The sequence below is a fragment of the Dipodomys merriami genome, unplaced genomic scaffold (assembly GCF_024711535.1).
Source record: "Dipodomys merriami isolate MVZ:Mamm:240054 unplaced genomic scaffold, mDipMer1.0.p SCAF_33, whole genome shotgun sequence".
Classification (NCBI taxonomy): Eukaryota; Metazoa; Chordata; class Mammalia; order Rodentia; family Heteromyidae; genus Dipodomys; species Dipodomys merriami.
In genome coordinates this window covers 1,974,642-1,993,328 of record NW_027204826.1, presented here as the reverse complement: position 1 = coordinate 1,993,328, position 18,687 = coordinate 1,974,642, and the positions used below count along the sequence as shown (strand labels likewise).

The 18,687-nt window shown below is 49.1% G+C and overlaps 1 protein-coding gene across 2 annotated transcripts in view; it reads left to right on the top strand.

Annotated features, from left to right (window-relative positions):
- Positions 1-18,687, top strand: part of Scaper (S-phase cyclin A associated protein in the ER) — a 213,885-nt gene that overhangs the window by 193,914 nt on the left and 1,284 nt on the right. For both annotated transcript variants that reach the window (XM_070042817.1, XM_070042816.1), the window contains exons 30-31: positions 13,760-13,951; positions 16,381-16,432. In XM_070042817.1, coding sequence (XP_069898918.1) covers positions 13,760-13,951; positions 16,381-16,432 — 244 coding nt within the window. The remainder of the gene's footprint in view (positions 1-13,759; positions 13,952-16,380; positions 16,433-18,687) is intronic.

The window sequence follows — 18,687 nt, the reverse complement described above, 5'->3', positions numbered from 1 at the left end:
GACTTAGCTCACCTTGTGAATTCTCCTACACAAGGTGAGTGTTGAGGGCCACATGCGCACACTTCCACAAGTCACCTGAGCGGTCACGAGCCCAATGAGCAGCTGCAAACCCCTCAACTAGGGTGGACAAGAACCAACTCAGGAGCCTGAGCACTGAGGACCAGGCCTACGAGCGCAGAACACAGGTGGGAGGAAGGTGTGGGCCCTTGCTCCAGGGCCCACAGCCACACGGCAGTGAGACAGGGGCATGAAGTGGACTCCTGGAGTCTACAGTTGGGGCCATGAACCTGAACTCTAAACCATAGGCCCTGAAATCCTTGAGCTTCTCTTTCCTAGCACCTGAGCCTCAGTTTCCTTTTCTGTGGAGTAGTACCTCTATTTTCCTAGCTGGTCATGTGATTTCAATGAGATAACACAGGTCCCAACTCATGGGAGCCTTTTGGGGGTTTTGTTTATTGTGCTGGGACTGAGACTTGAACTTGCTTCCTAGGCACTGTCCCTTCATTTCTTTTTTTTTCCTCTCAAGGCTAGCACTCTACTACTTGAGCCACAGCGCCACTTCTGGCTTTTTGGGGGTTCATTGGAGATCTGAGTCTCACAAACTTTCCCGCCTGGGCTGGCTTCAAACTGCGATCCTCAGATCTCAGCCTCCTGAGTAGCTAGGATGACAGGTGTGAGTGGGAAGTACTTAAGAAAGGCAGCTGATTGGTGAACAATAAGGGGTTTGGGGGCGGGGAAAGAGAAATGGGCCTAGGCCAGGGCTGGTAGTCGGGAGGGAGTTGGGCTAACAAGATAATTACAGTTGAAATGGATTGCTGGCAACTATGAGAATAAAATAGTGAAGCCCCTGGGGAAGGGATGCAGCTGCTGCCCTCCCCTTTGTCTGGAGGCATCATCTTCAAGGCACTGATTGTGCGCCTGTTCACCTAGACCGAAGCCCCAGTTCATGACTCTGGCACAGAGGTCTGAAAGAAAATGAGACAGTACAGATCAACCATCCTTCCCTCGCATTTCAGTCAGCTTGGGTTCAGAACTGTCCCATAAAATAACTATCCATAAAACAGTTATCCGCCGTCTGTCATCACGGCGTAGAAGATGAAAGGCAGCCACAGCTCATCTTGGAAAAACTATTTTCGTGTGTGTGTGCCAGCACTGAGTCTTGAACTCGGAGCCTGGGTGCTGTCCCTGAGCTGAGAAAGGCTAGCATTCTACCACTTCCACCACACCTCCATTTCTGGCTTTTTTGGTGATTAATTGGAGATGAGTCTCCTGGACTTTCCTACCAAGGCTGGATTGAAGTACGATCCTCAGATCTTCACCTCCTGAGTAGTAGCTAGGTTTACAGGTGTCAGCCATCAGCTCCTGGCTTGGCTAAGTTATTAAATATTGGGACTCCATTGAGTTCCTTGACAATAGCCACGAAAGCAGGTCACAGATTCGTCACTGAGGGCCTCATTTAGACACAGGGTGACATGAGGCTTGTCATGGCTTCCAAGCTCCATCCTAAGACCAGACCCTGCTTCAGAACAGCAGCAGCAAGACAGGCACCCGCAGGTCCTGCAGGAAATCCTGGCTGCTAAGGAGGCTGAGATCGGAGGGTCATAGTTTGAAGCCAGCCCAGACAAGAAAGTCTATGAGACTCTTATCTCCAGTGAACCACCAAAAAAAGCCAGAAGCGGAGCTGTAGCTCAGATGATAGTGTGTTAGCCTTGAGTACAAAAAGCAAGTGAGAACTTTGGGCCTCAAATTCAAGCCCCAGTGCCAACACTAATTAATTAAGGCTCGTATTGGTAACTTATTAAGGTTCATATCAAGAAGACCTAATGGTGTTCTTGTTCGAAGGAAGTCCAACCATTTACCTTGTGATTAGCATCTTCCCTAGCCCAGACCAAGTGATAGTGATGCTCTTAAAATTCTCCACCTGGGACTGAGAATATGGCTTAGCAGTAGAGTGCTTGCCTAGCATACATGAAGTCCTGGGTTTGATTCCTCAGTACCATGTACCCAGAAAAAGCCAGAAATGGTGCTGTGGCTCAAGTGGTAGTGTTAGCCTTGAACAAAAGAAGCTGAGGGACAGTGCCAGGTCCTGAGTTCAAATGTCAGGACTGGCAAAAAAAAAAAAAAATTCTCTTCCACTTGCAGAATCCCTGCCCCTAATGCCTAATGCCTTTCAGCCCTGACACTGGACACCGCCCAGCACTGGCCATCCCTGCTGCCAGCGCGTCTTTCCCCATCTGTTAGGAAATCAGAGAAGCTCTGGGTGTCCCCTGCCTTCAGCAGGGCGGGGGGTGAGGGGGTGGAGTTCCTCTGTGGACCCAAAACATGTAGAGGTACCTGGGAGAGCCCCCCCTACTCCTTGGGGGGCCTTGGGACAGTCAGTCTGGCCCTGGCCAGGTGTGCTGGGTCAGCTGGACTTAGCTGGCAGGTGATAGGCAGAGGCTGGTCTGGTGGCACGTGAGGGGAGGCGTGGAAGGGCGGGGACCTCATACCCAAGTACAGCTGTCCTGTGTGGGCAATGGCTAACCTGGAAACATGCCTCCCAGCAGCTCCGAGGTGCCCCGAGAGTGCTGGGGAGCTGGAAGAGGGCTCGCATGAATCAACCTGAGCATTTAATGGGCCTTAATTGGAACCTGATCCTGCCATACTTAGAGCCAAGAGATGAAAGCAGAAGAAAGCTGAGAGACCATTTATTTCACTTGAGAAAGCAGTAAACTGAAACTACAAAAAGATTTGACTACTATTATATTTTTATGATTAAATACAAGTCGTCGTAGACTGAGTGCCGATGAGCCCAGAAAGGCTCTGTGTGGAGCGCCCGCCTGGCCTCTGGCAGCTGTTGGGTTTGGAGCCAGAAAAACCTATCCACCAATGGGCTGGCTAACCTGCTTTTCTCCCCGCCCCCAGCTCTGCAGGCTAAAGTGGCCAAAAGCCATTTGAAATATGTGTGTTTTAAGGTATTGTTAAGTCCTGTGCATCCAGTTTACTTCTCTTCCCTCACACTCCATCTCGCTCTTCTGGAATGGACAGTGTTTTCAGTCCTGCAGTGAGGGTGGGGAGGGGGGGGTGACAGATGGAGAGGGGAAGGAGGAAAGAGAGAGAAAGGAAGAAAAGAGAGACTGGATTAAACATCAGAATATATGCCCGCTGCTGGTAGCTAGCATGTGTTATCCTAGTTACTCAGGAGGCTGAGATCTGAGGATTCCAGTTCAGAGCCCCCCCCCCCAGGCAGTAAAGTTCTGTGAGACCCTCATCTCCAATGAACCACCAGAAAACTGCAAGTGGCACTGTGGGTCAAAATGGTAGAGTGCTAGCCTTGAGTGAAAAAGCTCAGGGACAACGCCCAGGTCCTAAGTTCAAGCCCTACCACCCACCAAAAAGAAAAAAAATCAGAATATATACTAGTTGGGAGTCTGAACTGGTATCTCTAACATAATGACTTTTTCATTTTTTTCTTAGGAAGAAGTATATTGTAGGCTCTCCCCCTTCATATCAAAATATAACATCATGGGGCTGGGAAGGTGGCTTAGTGGTACAGTGCTTGCCTAGCATGCACGAAGCCCTGGATTTGATTCCTCAGCACCACATACACAGAAAATGCCAGAAGTGGTGCTGTGGCTCAGGTGGTAGAGTGCTAGCCTTGAGCAAAAGAAGCTCAGGGACAGTGCCCAGGCCCTGAGTTCAAGCCCCAGAACTAGCAAAAAAAAAAAAAAAAAAAAAGCAGAAAAGGGCTGTTTGTGTGCTGCAGTGGTAGAATGCTTGCCTGGTGAGTAAGAGGCCCTGCGTTCAAACAGTAGTACCACCAGAGAGAAAAGAAAAATGAGAATCCAAAGCAGAGCAGTTGGTTAAATTTATAATGGTATGGAAAGGCTGTATCATTTCTAAGACAGTGTTCTCTGCAGAGATGGAAGCAGATCTTTGGATATAGTCACCATGCTCCTGGCTCCTAGGGTTGGCCTGGTATTTGAGGTAGTCTAGCCCAGGGCACATTTGAAGGCAGTTTAGAACATGCTTCTTTTTTTTTTTTTTTTTTGTTGGTCGTGGGGCTTGAACTCTGGGCCTGGGCGCTGTCCCTCAGCTCTTCAGCTCAAGGCGAGCGCTCTACCACTTGAGCTACAGCGCCACTTTTGGTTTTCTGGTGGTTTATTGGAGATAGGAGTCTCACGGTCTCTCCTGCCCGGGCTGGCTTTGAACTGCGATCCTCAGATCTCAGCCTCCTGAGTAGCTAGGATTACAGGCGTGAGCCACCAGCGCCCGGCTAGAACATGCTTCTATAAGCCACATCTTTTCCTCACACAATAGGCAGATGGAAAAGAGGCCTTAACCTAGAACGGGAGCCTCAGGGTGCCGCCCGCCCCCTGCCCTAGGGAAAACCTCAGGACCACAGCTGTGGCACCTACACTCTTACTGCTCCCTCATTCCTCGCCCCCTTATCTGCTTTGACCATGTGCCCACCCCAGCACAGACCACACATGTCCTGATGAGAAACCAGGCCAGTTGCTGTGGCTCACGCCTGTCATCCCAGCTACTCAGGAGGCTGAAATCTGAGGATCATTGTTCAAAGTCAGCCCAGGCAGAAAAGTCCATGAGATTCTTATCTCTGGTAAACCACCAAAAAGCCAGAATTGGAGTTGTGGCTCAAGTGGCAGAGCACTAGTCTTGAGCACAAAAGCTCAGAGACAGCACCCAGGCTCTGAGTTCAAACTTCAGGACACAGGGTGGGCATGGGGAAGAACAGGAGCCTGGCAGGGACAGGGAGCTTTGAGCTGAACCTGACATAGAGCCCCAGGCATGAGACCTCTGCGCAGGTCAGGCTTGGAGGCGAGGGTCCACCCCAGCCTGTGGAGAATGGGGGTGTGACCATTGGACTGGGCCACAGAGGCCCTGTACCACGAGCAGGTGCTGCTGGGTTGGAGCATCTTTGTCTCCTGTGGGGTAGAATATGAGGACCTGCCCAGAGCTGCTTCCCACCCGTGGCATCCAGAAGCTATGAGTGGGGTCTTCTCACCGTTTGCCCAGAGACATGCAAGAGAGCCAGTCACCATGTTTCTCTAAGATCACCTGCCTCTCAACACCTCAGAGAAGCCACGCCCCCAACCATTGATTAAACCACTCCTGATTGTTGGGTACCTGTGGCTCCCACCTAGGATCACAGCTACTCAGGAGGCTAAGATCTGAAGATTGTAGTTCAAAGCCAGCCTGGGCAGGAACGTCTGTGAGACTTCAGTTAACAGCCAGAGTAGAGCTGTGGCTCAAAGTGGTAGAGCACTAGCCTTGAGCAAAAATGCTCAGGGACAGTGCCCAGGCCCTGAGTTCAAACTTCAGGACTAGCATAAATAAATAAATAGATAAATAGAGGAAGGAGGGGAAGGAGGAAGAAAACCCTATCAGGGTCATCAGGAGAAGGTGTTGGGTTTGGGTTTGGAGTTTTTGCTGGTTCTGGGGCTTGAACTCAGGGCCTGGGCACTGCTTCTGAGCTTTTGTGCTCTCGGCTAGCGCTCTATCACTTGAGTCTGCCTTTTTTGATGCTTAATTGGATATGAGTCTCATGGACTTTCCACCCTGTCTGGCAGTGAACCGTGCTCCTCAGATCTCAGCCTCCTGAGTAGCTAGGATGACAGGCGTGAGCCACCATGCGTCTTCCCCCTCCTTTTTTCCTTCCTCCTCAGTGCCCTGTCGCTTCCAGGCAGCAATGAATTGTGGGGCGGGGAGGCCACTGCTCAAAGGCTGCTACCTCCCTCACCCTCTGCCAAGACCCCTGAGTTCAGTCTCAGAAATCATCTGAAGGTAGAGGCAAGTTTTCAAGGCAAGGAGTTTCTTTGCAGGGCTCACCAGGGAACTAGGTGTGCTTCTCTACTCTGAGTTGGGTCTGAGTATGTGGACAGACTTCAAGTTTTTCTCCCAAGACATTAAGGTTTACCAATTGACCACCACCCCGCTCCCCCAGACATCAGATTAAAAAAACATGTGGGCCGGGCGCTGGTGGCTCACGCCTGTAATCCTAGCTACTCAGGAGGCTGAGATCTGAGGATCGCGGTTCAAAGCCAGCCCGGGCAGGAGAGACCGTGAGACTCCTATCTCCAATAAACCACCAGAAAACCGGAAGTGGCGCTGTAGCTCAAGTGGTAGAGCGCTCGCCTTGAGCTGAAGAGCTGAGGGACAGCGCCCAGGCCCGGAGTTCAAGCCCCATGACCGACAAAAAAAAATAAAAAAATAAATAAATAAATAAATAAAAAAACATGTGGGTGGCGGGGGCCTGCAGGTCACCAGCCTCAAGTCCCCTCTGTCACGCTGCTGTGTTCTGGGCCCGGGCTCTAGGTGTGACAGATGTGGCATAAGCAAAGGAGAGCAGCCCGGGGTCGCGCCGCCTTGCCTGTCTCGCTCTAGCATGGTGGCAGGGCAGTTCTGTGCAGAGGAATGCAACAACTGCTTTGTTTCGTCCCCGCTTAAGGAAAAAAAAAATCTTCTTTGTTCCAATGATTTACAGACTCTCTTAGCTGTCTGTTGTAATGAATTTAGATGTCTAGACACCTATTTTTGCCCCTCTATTGAGGACATCATGTCTCTTGACAAGAAGGGGGGAAAAAAACAAATCAGAATTCTCAGGCACAAGAAATTCCTGTCTGGCTCCGTACTCCATTCACCCTACCATCCTGATGGACCCACCGAACTGGTTTGCCTGAGGTTTAACACGCTGAAAGAGATGGCCTTGCCCCACCCCCACCCCAGCCCCTGGACCATTGTGCCATGGGGCCCATGGCTAAGACAGGGGGCCAGCCAGAGTGCCAGGCTGATGTTCTTACAGATTCCCACAGTATTGTCTGGCCTCAGAGGCTCTGGGACGGGTAGGCAGGCCCTAGGTTCTAGAGTCAGGTTTGGGTACCAAAAGCTCATTCATTTCCTTCATTTCCCATAGTTAATGGATATCTATACATGTGTATACATGTGTTTGGATGCTAGCGTGTAAACATAGATGCATATATAATGTGTGCATCACACACATATATAATGCATTGTATGTTATTTGTATATACATATATGCATGTGGATATATACATCTATATTAACTACATGAGGATGATCATGTCTGTGGAAGAAAAATGTTCAAGTATAGAGTACTAAGTAAGCTGATTGGTTGTAAGATATTTTTGTACACTATAAACTTGCTCCAAGTCCAAGTGAAAGAAAAATGGTAGAGATACTTGCTTTTCCATCAACCTCTTCCAGGTGGCGTGTAGATTCCCATTTCTGCTTGAAATAACATGAATTCCTATCCTTGTGCTTCTTGGTGCCGGCAGCCAGCCATCTTCCCGTCCATTTGCCAGTATAGCTCCAACAGTCTCTGATTTGCTGGTTCTAGTCTACTAGAGGCCGGCACACTCTTCGCACTGGCTTTGCTTCTGAAGTGAACTGCTAAGCTGAGTTGCTCACACAGCTCTCCACAGCTGACCTGGCTGTGTGGCTAGCCCAGTCATTGTGGGGCAGGGACCGGTCTTGGGTGTCTCGCCCATGCTTAGGCAGAGTGAATGCCGGGAAGGTACCAGTGCGTACACTCTGCTCAGAGGCCAGCTTGCCCCCTTCCCTGCTGACTCCAGTGCCCACAGTGCAGGACAGAAGACAGAGTCTGTCCTCCATGAACACAGCGTGCGCGTGCGCGGTCTGCACCTCGCTGGCCACTCCACTGGGGAGTCCTCTGGAGTTCAGGAGACAGTTGTCATTCTACAGATGTGAAGGCCTCAAATGTCCCATGGGCTGTTGTATTTCTCAGGGCCATTCAGTGACCTCCACTCTTTGTTTTTCCTGTTACGTAACTTTTGTATTGAACATTATGAATCGATTTTGAATAACAGCATTTGTTTCAAAAACTGAAGACCAGAGCCGGGCACCAGTGGCTCATTTCTATAATCCCAGCACTCAGGAAGCCAAGGCAGGAGGCCCAACCCACTACTACTACTACTGCTGCTGCTACTCATAGTTTGAAAGCCTGTCTGTCTCAAAGAAAGAAACAAACAAAACAAAAACCCATGCTCACCCAGGGATGGGCTCCCCCTGGTGCTGGGTATGGGGGAGGTTCTGCAGCTTGAGTGCCCTGAGTTCTTTCTCACCACATGACACAGTGTTGCCATCTCCACAGAAGAGGGAGAACTTCTCCAGACCGTTCCTCTTCACCAGGTCAGTCCCCCCTGAAGTTTGCAATCCCAGCTTTCTTTTAGAGAAGGTGATAGCTTATCCGAAAACCCCTTCCTTTTCGGAGAGGGAGTGGTAAGATGGGGTCTCTCTCTATAGGCCTGGCTGGTGTCAGATTTGTGGCCCTCTGGAGTGCTGGCTGTGGTGGTAGCACTAGTGATGGGGATTCAACTCTGGGCTTTGTGCCTGGTAGGTTAGCACTTACCACCATCACAGAATCAGTTGTGTATGTGTGTGCTTGAACTCAGGGCCTGGGCACTGTCCCTGAACTTTTGTGCTCAAAGCTAGCATTCTACCACTTGAGCCACAGCTCCACTTCTGGCTTTTTGCTGGTTCATTGGAGAGAAGAGTATCATGGACTTTGCTACCCAGACTGGCTTCAAACCATGATCCTCAGATCTCAGCCTCCTAAGTAGCTGGGATTACAGGCCTGAGCACATGGCCGGGGAATCTGTTCTTTAGGAATGAGCTACACAAGCCTCAGGCAACAGGCTGTAGGTCCACTGGGACTGCCAAGTCAGAGCCTGAGCACCGTGGGAGAAATGGGGCAGGATTCTCCCACAGGCACTAATTAATTTATTAGCTAGTGGCCTCTGTCACTTTGCTTTTGTTTGTCCTAATAAGTTGGAGGGCCTCCTCTGAGCCTTGCCCTCCCACAGAGAAATAGAGGACACAGTGTCTGCCTCTGAACGGAGATGGGTAAGGGCCGCCATGTCCTCAAGCTGCTGAAAAAGGAAGGAGGCGCCCAGGGCATTCTGGGAAGGCCTGTGTGGTCATGGAGGGAGGCCGGTGCTTCATCTCAGTGGAGTCTACAGCGCCACCCATGAGCTTGGGCCAACCTGCCCTGCCCTGCCCCCACACGGATCAGTCTGGCACCCCAGCCATGCCCCCAGTGGCCAAAGCCTCTGCGTCTCCCAGCTACTTAGCTGTGCGTCTTGATCATGCTTACGCAGGGATTTTCTCTTCAGAACTGTCAGAACACATTTCCTACTTTGTCACCACCAGGTCCTAGCTGGCGTTCCCCGTTCTACTGGCACAGCTCTGCCCCGCGAGGCCGGGCCGGGGAGAAACCTCAGCCATGGCTCCTCCGGTGCCCAGCTGGGGAGCAGAGTCTGCTTCTGCCAGAAGGAAAGATGGGGTAGGAGGATGGCAATACTTGCTGGGCCCCATACTTTGTGGTCACAGACACTGTCTCCTTGAGTCTTCCTCTGAATCTTGAAGCCCCACCACCATCCAACTGCTTATATAGAAGGACTGTGAGCCCAGCGCTGGTGGCTCACACCTGTAATCCTTGCTACTCAGGAGGCTGAGATCTGAGGATCACATTGGAAGCCAGACTGGGCAAGAAAGTCCATGAGACTCTTACCTCCAATTAACCACCAAAAAGCCAGACGTAGAGCTGTGGTCCAAGCGGTAGCAATAAAAGCTAAGGGACCCAGAGCCTGAATTCAAGCCCCAGTGCTCTTATCCCCACGCACATGTACACACACACACAATGAACTCTAAGACTCAAACTAGCTTAGTGATCACGGCATATCCCTGGCCAAGCCAGACCAAGAATCCACAACTACTTAAGACCAGCACTCTAGTGCTTGTGGCTTCAACCTCATGATCACTGAGAGACCCAGGCCCAGAAAAAGGCCATGAGCTGTGCAGTGAACCTGCTTAGTGTCTTAGGAGCCTTCCTAACAGAGCGTGCCCAGAAGAGCCAAATGAGTGAACCAGGGCTGTGTTTTGTCCTGAACTAACATGCCAGCCCCAAATGTACATGCGAAAGCCTACCACTCCCTGTGTGACTGCACTTAAGATAGGAATTAAGTGAGGTCATTAAGGGTGCACTTCTCATCTGACACCCTCAAAAGTGATAAGTCCATAGGGTATTGGAGAAGAAGATGTATTTCTTCAAGAACTGTGGAACTACACCTCTAGTCTCTGCTTAGAGGACCAAAAGTGGAGGCTGCCTCGCCCATGGTCCATTCTCCAGTTTGGAGAGAGCCTTGAAGCCCGCTTCTGTTCAGACAGGATTGGATTGTTTCCAGATGATCTCAGACTCAGTGAGAAGGAATATATATATATGCTTACAGAGCTTTTGTGTCAGTACTGGGCTTGAACTCAGGGCCTCACCCACTCACCTCCAGCTTTTTGCTGGCTCATTGAAGATAAGAGTCTCATGGACTTTCCTGCCCTGGCTGGCTTTGAATCGGGATCCTACAATCTCAGCCTCTTGAGCAGCTAGCACCCGCTAGAAGCAGCATTCTTGGTTATGTTCTTCATTGTCTTCAGATTGCCAAGCTCTGTGGTTAGCACCTGGTTTAAACAAGTCAGGCCCAGGTCACATTCAGCCTCTTGGGATCTGGAGATCACTTTAAATTCTCTTCATCTTCCTAGACCCTGCTGGGCCTGGGGTGGACAGTTTCTCATTGTTGAGGCCAAAGCACTCCCTGCATGGCTGGCTGTGACTGAGGTCAGTGGCCAGCAAAGTCGACGGCCTGGCCACTCCATGTCATGGGTGCTGTGTTACGGGAAAGCACAGGAGTGCTGGCAAGCCTGGCCAGGCACAGGGGTAACTTCTACTTGGCACTCTGGGTGAGCAGAGGCGACCTACTTCCAGGCCCATGAGGACAGCAGATGGAACACTGCATCATGAGGCTGCCACCATCCACAACACGCGGCTCATTGCTTCAGCCAGACGCTGCTGCTCTGTGACTTTATTACTCCGGTGACTTCCTACTGATTGTGCAGAGCATGAAAGGCGGCCCCCAGGGGTGCTGGGCCCCCTGTGGCTGAGTAGGCGTGGTGAGACTGGGTCACGCTCCGCCCAGGTGCCTGCAGCCCCAGAGTCCAACCTTGCTTCCCTTCCCCCGGGACATGCTTAGCATCATTCAGCCAACTGTCACCCTCTGCGCATGAACCCAAGTCTCCATGCTACAGGGTGGCCCCTTGCCAGACCTCCTGACTGCATCTTCCTATACTGTCTGAAATGGGAATCAAAGGACATTACCTTGGAGTCTCCGCCCTCCGCCTCCTCCCAGTAAGTGGGCACTGTCCTGGACGCTTATATGGTCAGATCTCTTTAGCTCAAAGTAGCCAAACTGCCTATACCCATGAACATGGTCTCTAATCCAAAGACCACACACCCAGTGATCTCTGTAAAGTCACTCTGAAGCTGGTCACTCACCAGTGGCTCACATCTGTAATCTGAGCTACTTGGGAGGCTGAGTTCTGAGGATTGTGCTTCAAAGCCAGCCAGGACAGGAAAGTCTGTGAGACTCTCATCTCCAATTAACTACTAAGAAAAAGCCAGAAGTGGAGCTGTAGTTCAAGTGGTAGATTGCTAGCCTTGAATGAAAAAGCTAAGGGACAGTGTCCAGGCCCTGAGTTTAAGCCCCAGTGCTGGTGCAGATGCACACACACACACAGAGACTCTGATCCAGGCAGTGGATCACTAATGAAGTTCTTGGGCACACTCGGCAGGAATTTTTATTTGCTAGCAAGAAGGAATCACAGACTTTGGCCTTAACATGGCACCTGGGCCAGGCACCTTGGCCAGTCTAATGTCTTCTCAGGTAAAGCACGATTTACCTTTTGTGTGTGTGAGTGCTGGGGCTGCGGCTTGAACTCTGAGCCTTGCACTCTTGTTTGGCTTTTTCGCCCCAGGCTGGCACTCTACCATTTGAGCCACACTTCCATTGCCAGCTTTTTGCTGGTTAAGAGGAGACAAGAGTCTCACAGATCTTCCTACTCGGCTGGCTGTGTACCCCCCGCCTCAGATCTCAGCCTCCTAAGGAGCTAGGTTTTAGGCAGGAGCTATTGGCATCTAGGCAATAATAGCATTTTAACAAGGAAGGTTCAAAGAAAAACTCATTCTTAATTTTTGTCCAACAAAGGGCAGGAGATGTGGAGGAACCTCTGATAATGGTATCGTTATAAATTCTAAAGTGGTGAGCATTTGGCTGTGTTACAAAATATGCAGCTAATAATTAAAATACAGATTTAAGTAAATGCTTTATCAATACAATCCACCCCGAGGGTGTATTTTTCTCAGCCAGTTCGGGCACTGGCAGTACCACATCGGAGGGAAGGGTCAGCTGGTGCCAATCTTTAAAATTCCGTGTGGATTTGAAGGCATTAACAAAACCCTCGCACCCGGCTCTGAAGGTTTTTTGATGTCATTTTAGCTATGGAACGAAAATATGTGAACTATTACCTTGTTGATTTTGTCCTTAAACCCAACTGCATTATCATCTGAGAATGTGTTCTTAAAGCATTGTTAAAAGTACTTTGAAAACTTGTAAATCCCTGTAATTTATGTTCCTCCTGCCTCTGCTGGTCCATTCAGTCCTCTGGTTTTAATTTGAAGGCAGCTCTGTCTAGCTGTGTACCTGTAAAATCGGGTTTCTCGGAGGACAATTTACAGTCCTGACCCCCGGTTTTACAGTGTTGCTAAGCTGCTCAGAGCTTCTTCCTGTCTCGGGAATCGGTGCCTTGAGTCACCCAGCTCTTTCCTATTAGAACTGTCTAATCAAACGTTACTTGAAACAGATCTGATTGTAGCATGTCTTAGTTTCTCAGGGAGGCAAGCCCATTCATTGCATCGCTCTACTTCGGAAAATGTACACAGTTGTAAACCCAGACTGCTTCGAGACAACGGGTCTCAGTTATCTAAACAGTTCCCCTTTCAGAGTCAAGGGCACTGATGGAAGCCCAGATAAGCGGTATGGGTTGGACAGGGAGATTTTTGAGCCTGCCTTGGCTGAGACTGCCCCCCCCTTCCCCCCTCCAAGGGAGGGATCCCCTGCTCCTCCTAGGCCGGGCCCCCCATACGGAATCCATCTGGTGCACACAGGCAAGCTAGGTTAGCCTGTAGTGGGCGGGGCCGCAGCACAGACCATATCTGACTTTCTTGGGAGCCTTGGTTCTGCGCAGGCTGTGGGGAGCAGGACCGCCAAGCCTCCCGGGGGTGAAGAGTGCTTGGAGAAAGCAGTGTGCATCCCATTTTGCATCCTTCCTCCTTGGAAGCCGATCCTTCTATTATCTCATCGTTTGGGCTTATGCCTTTACTGGGGCTTGAACGCAGGGCCTATGGCCTTGTCCTTGAACTTTTTCACCCAAGGCTGGTGCACTACCGCTTAAGCCACACCTCTACTTCCGGCCTGAATTGGAAAGAAGAGTCTCACACAGACTTTCCTGCTCTGACTGGCTTCAAACCATGATTCTCCCATCTCCGCCTCCTGACTAGCTAGGATTATAGGCAAGAGCTATGGTGCCTGGCTGTAGTCATCTTCAATGACTTACAGAACGCCTGGGATCTTTTCTTTAAGTTGGGGAAGGAGATTTCTTTTTTCTGCTCTTTTTCAAATATCACTTAAGGCTCTAGTGGGGAGCCAGCAGACTTGCCTGTTTTGATTCCTCCAGTCTATTTTTGGAAGTTTTGCCTGAGGCAGGCAGGAGCCTTTGGCAACTAACCTTGCTCCTCCTCCTCCTCCTCCTCTTCCCCCTCCTCCTCCTCCTCTTCCCCCTCCTCCTCCTCCTCTTCCCCCTCCCCTCCTCCTCCTCCCCTCCCCACCTCCTGCAGGTAATCGTACAGTCGGGCCGCCACCCCACGGTGCTACAGAAACTCTGCCAGCTGCCTTTCCCGTACTTCAGCGACCCCCGGCTCATCAAAGTGCTCTTCCCCTCACTTCTCGCCGCCTGTTACAACAACCGTCAGAACAAGGTCATTCTGGAGCAGGAGATGAGCTGTGTCTTACTGGCCACCTTCATTCAGGTACCAGCTCGCCAGGAGCCCCCGCCCTCTTCCCTCCTTTTACACTATCGTCTCTGGCTAAAAATGCATTTCTGGGGGAGCAGGCTAGTGTCTAAGCTCTCGTGCATAGAACCCGGGTGGCAATGAGGGTGGGGGGAGAGGAGGGTGGGAGGGCTGCCATTATTGGGATAGAAATCCACTGGAGAAAGGTCTGTGAAGGCCCTGCCTGTTCCGTTTCTCCTAATTTTGGGGTACGGAACCGCAGAAGATCAATTAACTCTTCACTTCTTTAACTGAATTTCAATTTGTAACTAAGTCTGATTCTCTGATAAAAATCTGTTGTTGTGTTACATATAGCCTCTTATTTATGTATTGAGGTAGGCTGGAATTAGTATGTCTAAATGAATGCAGCCGACTTGCCAGGAAAAACCGAGTGGATTGTTCTGAGCTATGAGGTTTTTGTCACTGTCGATCCGTAGTTTCTGAAAGGATTGCATGTTCTTTCCAATGGTGAGGCCGAAAACCAGTTCTGACACGCGACATGGGAAGCGATGCTTTCTGCTGGTCAGAGCGAAAGAGAAAGTGGAACCCGTGCAGGAGCGGAGCGTCCCATGCATCTCCTTCCAGCCAGTGCGGACAGCGCTGCCCAATGCTGCCATCTGCACGCTCGGTTGGCAGCCCTTAGAAGAGAGCTCTAGCCCCTGAGCCCTCTTTACCTTAGACAAGGAGAGGTTTCTGTTTTCTAAACTGTCCTCTAGTAGATGATCAATGAACACACACAGCCAGAGCAGTTACAAATCTTTTTATTTTCAGCTTACTTTTTACATTTGAATCTGGGTTTGTTCCATTCCCCCCACCCTCCCCAAAAAAAATCAAGTCAGATATTTAGATTGTCAACAAGTATGAATTTCCAGTGTGTCTTATTGAACTAAAAGTCTCGATACTCTTCTAGCGGCTACCCAGCAAATCCACACAGGGTTCTTCCGGTGTTCTTAGACCTTTCCTTAGTAAATGAAATAGCAAATGCTTCATAGAGGATTGGTGCTGTGATCTTTTTCAGTCAGAATATTTGTTCTTGAATCCAACTGGAAGTTTTTGTGTGTGTACCATGCCTGTAGGCACTGGAAACTAGCAGTAACTAAAACAGATTTAAAAAAAGAAAGAAAGAAACCAGAAACTCCTGCCTCAGGCTCTTTGATTAAAACCAACAAAAAGCAAAACAAAAGGCACACCAGGTAAAGAGAGTACTGCGGAGAAAGCCCGCAGGCCTAGGGCCTTGGGAAGTGATCAGTTTCTTACTTTCTCCTGTTCTTAACAATTCCACTGACAGTTTTCAGGAGGTTGAGGCGGGAGGATCGTGAGTTTGAGGCTAGTCTAGCCTGCATAGAAAGAGCCTAACTCAAAGAGCAAATAAAAAATGCAAATGAGATCAGAATCTAAAATAAAGGTTATCTATAGTTCCTATTTTAATCTGATGTTATAACAAATTATGTCCCTTTCTCTGTTCCAAAAAAAAATCCATATGTAACACACTATTGTTTATTTGGGATAGCATATTAGAGAAATCAACTTTTCTGTAAATGGCTGTGCTCAAAGAAATAAGTATACATTGAATTTTAATTGACACAGTGGCTCTAGACATTTAATAGTCACGTGAAAATGATACCAACAGGAGGGCTGACAGTTGGATAGTTTTCTGAAGATTTACATATTGTATACCTCATTCTTTCCATCCAAAAGTAAAATTAAGAATTGAAGCTTTGGTTTCAGATATATAAAGAAAGCTGTTTATATATAATGAAAGTCGTTTATCAATAGGAGGCTGGGAAAAGAGAAATAGGCTTGTTGGGGGGTGGAGGGGCACGGGCTGGGCAGAGCAGATTGCTTACACATATGAAAAAAGAACAATGAGACCTATTGAAATTGTTTGAGGGAGAAAGGGAGAGTGATAGAGGAGTGAGATTAATTGGAATGTATTGTATACACATGTGGAAATGTCGCGTTGAAACTCCCCATCGTACAATGCGTATATGCTAACAATAATAATAATAATAATAATCAAAATGACCCTATTTTAGAAACAAAAATCTTGCCAGGCATGGTGGTACACACCCATCTGAGTAAGATCCAGCAGATTTGAGAGTTCAGTGCCACCCTGGGCTGCATAATTAGATCCTGTCTCAAAAAGGGGGAAATAAAGCCATAGAAATTTACCAGTAGTTTAAGACAGTACATTTGGCTTAAGTTTTAGAGTGTTCTTTGAGTATAAAATTAAGCTGTCATTTCCAAGGAAGGCAGCAACATAATATTTAGCAAACTTAAGTGGCCGCTATTTAGTTTCAGTGTACAAGAAGCTAGACCTCATAGTTTCTGTACTTGGGCTCTGGGGTCGGCGTGGCCGCGGCCGCCACAGTGCTCATGGCTTCCTGTACACCTCTCTCCCCATGCAGGACTTTGCACAGACTCCCGGCCAGGCAGAGAACCAGACTTCCCAGCCCAAAGGTATGTGCGTTCTCCGTGGAAACAGAAATCCATGCGTGGAGGGGTTCAGTAATGTAGTACATCACCAAAAAGATTCGAGGTTCGGGTGCTGGGAAGGTGGCTCAGTGGTAGAGCGCTTGCCTTGCATGCCTGAGACCCTCGGTTCCATTCCTCAGCACCACATAAGCAGAAAAAGCCGGAAGTGGCGCTGTGGCTCAAGTGGTAGAGCGCTAGCCTTGAGCTGAAGAGCTGAGAGACAGCGCCCAGGCCCAGAGTTCAGGCCCCACGACCGACAAAAAAAAAAAAAAAGATTTGAGGTTCGTCCAGCAGGTATGTGCGTGCGTGAGTGTGTGTGAGTACAGGAGGGAATTCTGCTTGAAGACCTCGTGGGCAGAAGAAGGCACACAACACCTTTGTGATGTCGCCTCATGCAAGATACAGAAAATGCCGAGTAGTTACAGAAGTGCCACCTGGCAGTTAAAGAAGACATTAAGACTGGCTGATCTTACTCAGAGAAACTACTTTTGGTTCCCCATCCATATTCCAAATAAAGTTGTTAATAATAGCCTATATTTCCCCCTTCATTTGAAGAACTTGAGTATGTGTGTGTATGTGTGTGTGTTTGTGTACTGGTCCTGGGGCTTGAACCCAGGGCCGGGGCACTGTCCCTCAGTTTTTGTGCTCAAGGCTGGTGCTCACCCACTTGAGCCGTAGCTTCACTTCTGGCTTTTTGCTGGTTCATTTGAGATAAGCATCTCACAGAATTTTTTGGTTGGAAGTAATTATTTGGGGGGGGGGAGTGTGGGCGTGGCTTACGTGGTAAAGTGCTTACTTAGCATGTGTAAGGTCCTACGTTTGATTTCCAACACAGCAAAAAAAAAAAAAAAAAAAACTTAAAAAAAAATTTTAGTGAAATAATTGTCTTATGTGGAGAGGGGGAAATTCACATCAGGTGAGTTCAGGGGACCAAAAGCCTGACTCGCTCGCTGAACTGTTTCCTGGGGCCCCAGCTAGGGCTTCTAGAAGTCGAAGCTGCACTTGTAGATTTGACTTATTCAGCTACCCAGACTGTAAGTGAGTACAATTTGGCCATTGTCTGGCTGCTGTGGCAGCGTCTGTGATTAACGAGAGTCCGGTCCTGGTCTCCCCCGTTGTGCCGAGTTGGTGTTCGGAGCGTGTCTCTCCCACGCTGTTTCCTGAAGGGCTCTCTGAGGTGGCAGGTCCTCTTCCTTGGTGACACATGTCACCCCTCAACACCCCCCCCCAAAAAAAAGCATCTCTGGTGCACAGGTGTTGGAGAACACAGAGAAGACAATGTAACTGTTACAAAATGCTCTGTTTTAGTGTCTCAGGTAACTCAGAAAAGTAAACAAAGAGCTGTGTAACTTTCCAGAAATTCAGTGGAAGGCAGAATTAGAGTGCAAGTTCTGTTCTGTCCTGACTCAGTCACAGACTTAAAAAAAAAAAAAAAAAAAGAAAGAAAAAAAGAAACTAAAGGACACCAGCGAAATCTGCAGAGTTCATTAGTTTCTTAGGAAACAGTTTGAATTTTGAATATACGAAGATACTTAGAAAAAAAAATTCGAACATATTATCACCAGTGAGACTTGTAGACATTCGTGGGGGTGTGGGGGGGTGTGGGGGGGGTGTGCACACGCACCAATGCTGGGACTTGTGCTCAGGGCTTTGTCCTCTTGCTTATTAGCTTTTTCATTCAAGCCTGGTACTCTAGCACTTGAGCGATACTTCTGGCTTTTTCTTTTTTTTTCTTTTTTTTTTTTTTTAGTTCATTGGAGATAAGAGTCTCATGGACTTCCCTGCCTAGGCTGGCTTTGAACTGTGATCCTCAGATCTCAGCCTCCTGAATAGCAAGAATTACAGGCACCTAGCCTTTGTAGACATTCTTTCTTGCTTTTTCTCTCATCCAAAAAGATGAGCCATCACTTGCTGCCTTTCCGGAAGGAAGATCCCAGAACAAAGGACCATCGTCTTCCCTGCTTCCATGTTCCCCAGTCACGGGCTTCACAGGACAGCTGATGACAGTCAGTCCTCGGTCCCTGCTTTGTTGGAAGGGGCCCACCCTGTGTTACTGACAGCTCATGATCTGCCCACCCAATGCAAAACCCACGAGGCCAGTGTGCTCCTGGGATGTGGGTGTCCCCCTTGTGCTCAGGGTAGACTGCCATAAAACGTGCCAGGACATTTTGATTTCACTGCATGGGTGAACCTCTTGGCTTAGTGGACCACAGCCTTCGCACTGTCCACTTCGCTGTGTC